The following is a 2,500-nucleotide window of genomic DNA, read 5'->3' on the forward strand; positions in this document are numbered from 1 at the left end:
TTACGCAATTCTGACTTTATATCTCACAATTCTGACTTTATATCTCGCAATTCTGACTTTATATCTCGCAATTCTGACTTTATATCTCGCAATTCTGACTTTATATCTCACAATTCTGACTTTATATCTCGCAATTCTGACTTTATATCTCACAATTCTGACTTTATATCTCACAATTCTGACTTTATATCTCGCAATTCTGACTTTATATCTCACAATTCTGACTTTATATCTCGCAATTCTGACTTTATATCTCACAATTCTGACTTTATAACTCGCAATTCTGACTTTATATCTCGCAATTCTGACTTTATATCTCACAATTCTGACTTTATATCTCGCAATTCAGACTTTATATCTCACAATTCTGACTTTATATCTCGCAATTCTGACTTTATATCTCACAATTCTGACTTTATATCTCGCAATTCTGACTTTATATCTCACAATTCTGACTTTATATCTCGCAATTCTGACTTTATATCTCGCAATTCTGACTTTATATCTCGCAATTCTGACTTTATATCTCGCAATTCTGACTTTATATCTCACAATTCTGACTTTATATCTCACAATTCTGACTTTATATCTCGCAATTCTGACTTTATATCTCACAATTCTGACTTTATATCTCACAATTCTGACTTTATATCTCACAATTCTGACTTTATATCTCGCAATTCTGACTTTATATCTCACAATTCTGACTTTATATCTCGCAATTCTGACTTTATATCTCACAATTCTGACTTTATATCTCGCAATTCTGACTTTATATCTCACAATTCTGACTTTATATCTCACAATTCTGACTTTATAACTCGCAATTCTGACTTTATATCTCGCAATTCTGACTTTATATCTCGCAATTGCGACTTTATTTTACGCAATTCTGACTTTATATCTCACAATTCTGACTTTATATCTCGCAATTCTGACTATATCTCGCAATTCTGACTTTATATCTCGCAATTCTGACTTTATATCTCGCAATTCTGACTTTATATCTCGCAATTCTGACTTTATATCTCGCAATTCTGACTTTATATCTCACAATTCTGACTTTATATCTCGCAATTCAGACTTTATATCTCACAATTCTGACTTTATATCACACAATTCTGAGTTTATATCTCGCAATTCTGACTTTATATCTCGCAATTCTGACTTTATAACTCGCAATTCTGACTTTATATCTCGCAATTGCGACTTTATTTTACGCAATTCTGACTTTATATCTCACAATTCTGACTTTATATCTCGCAATTCTGACTTTATATCTCGCAATTCTGACTTTATATCTCGCAATTGCGACTTTATTTTACGCAATTCTGACTTTATATCTCACAATTCTGACTTTATATCTCGCAATTGCGACTTTATTTTACGCAATTCTGACTTTATATCTCGCAATTCTGACTTTATTTCTCAGAATTGCGAGATATAAAGTCAGAATTGCGAGATATAAAGTCAGAATTGCGAGATATAAAGTCAGAATTGCGTAAAATAAAGTCGCAATTGTGAGATAAAGTCGCAATTATCTCTTAAAATGTTTTATTCTGTGGCGGAAACAAGCTTCCATTATTTTGTTATTATTATTTTGAATCGTTTTCATTTTAGTTAAAGTAGTAGCCATTTTGTTGTGTGTTTTTAGCATTTTTAGTAATATATTTTTAAATATTTATATATACATATATGTTACAGATATTAATAGTATTATTATATTATAATAGCCCTGGCCTAAACCTCATCAAGCAGTTTTCACTGACCTCTGACCTTCTGCCTCCTCCAGACTCTGACACTGAGAACAACAAGTTCATTTTCCAGCTGAATGGAGACAAATGGATGGTAAATCTGAAACTCTTCTGTTCCTCGAGCCTTTGTTCTGTCCGTGACTTCACTCTGACTGTGATTCGCAGAAACTACCCGAAGATCTTCAGTTCATGACGTATCTGAGGGAATGGCACATCCACGCCACGAAGATTCCGGAGATTCCCACGTACATCGAGGCGTTCGTGGATCTGCGTGTCCTGGACGTTCCCAAGAACGGACTGACGAAGATTCCCATGGAAATCGGTGCGTGTCACTAAACCTCGGATTATGGCAAGCCGTTTTAGCTTAAATTGTACCCAGCATTACTCGTCGTAATTGCATTTTTACTAGTAAGAATGCAATTGCAGAGCTCTTTAATTCAATTACTCAGCTCTGCAATTATACACTCACCTAAAGGATTATTAGGAACACCTGTTCAATTTCTCATTAATGCAATTATCTAATCAACCAATCACATGGCAGTTGCTTCAATGCATTTAGGGGTGTGGTCCTGGTCAAGACAATCTCCTGAACTCCAAACTGAATGTCAGAATGGGAAAGAAAGGTGATTTAAGCAATTTTGAGCGTGGCATGGTTGTTGGTGCCAGACGGGCCGGTCTGAGTATTTCACAATCTGCTCAGTTACTGGGATTTTCACGCACAACCATTTCTAGGGTTTACAAAGAAT

General features: G+C 34.8%; 1 protein-coding gene across 1 annotated transcript in view; it reads left to right on the top strand.

The window, feature by feature from the left end:
- srp19 (signal recognition particle 19) overlaps positions 1–2,500 on the top strand; it is a 28,360-nt gene that overhangs the window by 18,995 nt on the left and 6,865 nt on the right. The window contains exons 7-8 of the mRNA XM_079896626.1: positions 1,793–1,848; positions 1,920–2,076. Coding sequence (XP_079752752.1) covers positions 1,793–1,848; positions 1,920–2,076 — 213 coding nt within the window. The remainder of the gene's footprint in view (positions 1–1,792; positions 1,849–1,919; positions 2,077–2,500) is intronic.

This window comes from Squalius cephalus, assembly GCF_949319135.1.
Source record: "Squalius cephalus genome assembly, chromosome: 16".
Taxonomy (NCBI): domain Eukaryota; kingdom Metazoa; phylum Chordata; class Actinopteri; order Cypriniformes; family Leuciscidae; genus Squalius; species Squalius cephalus.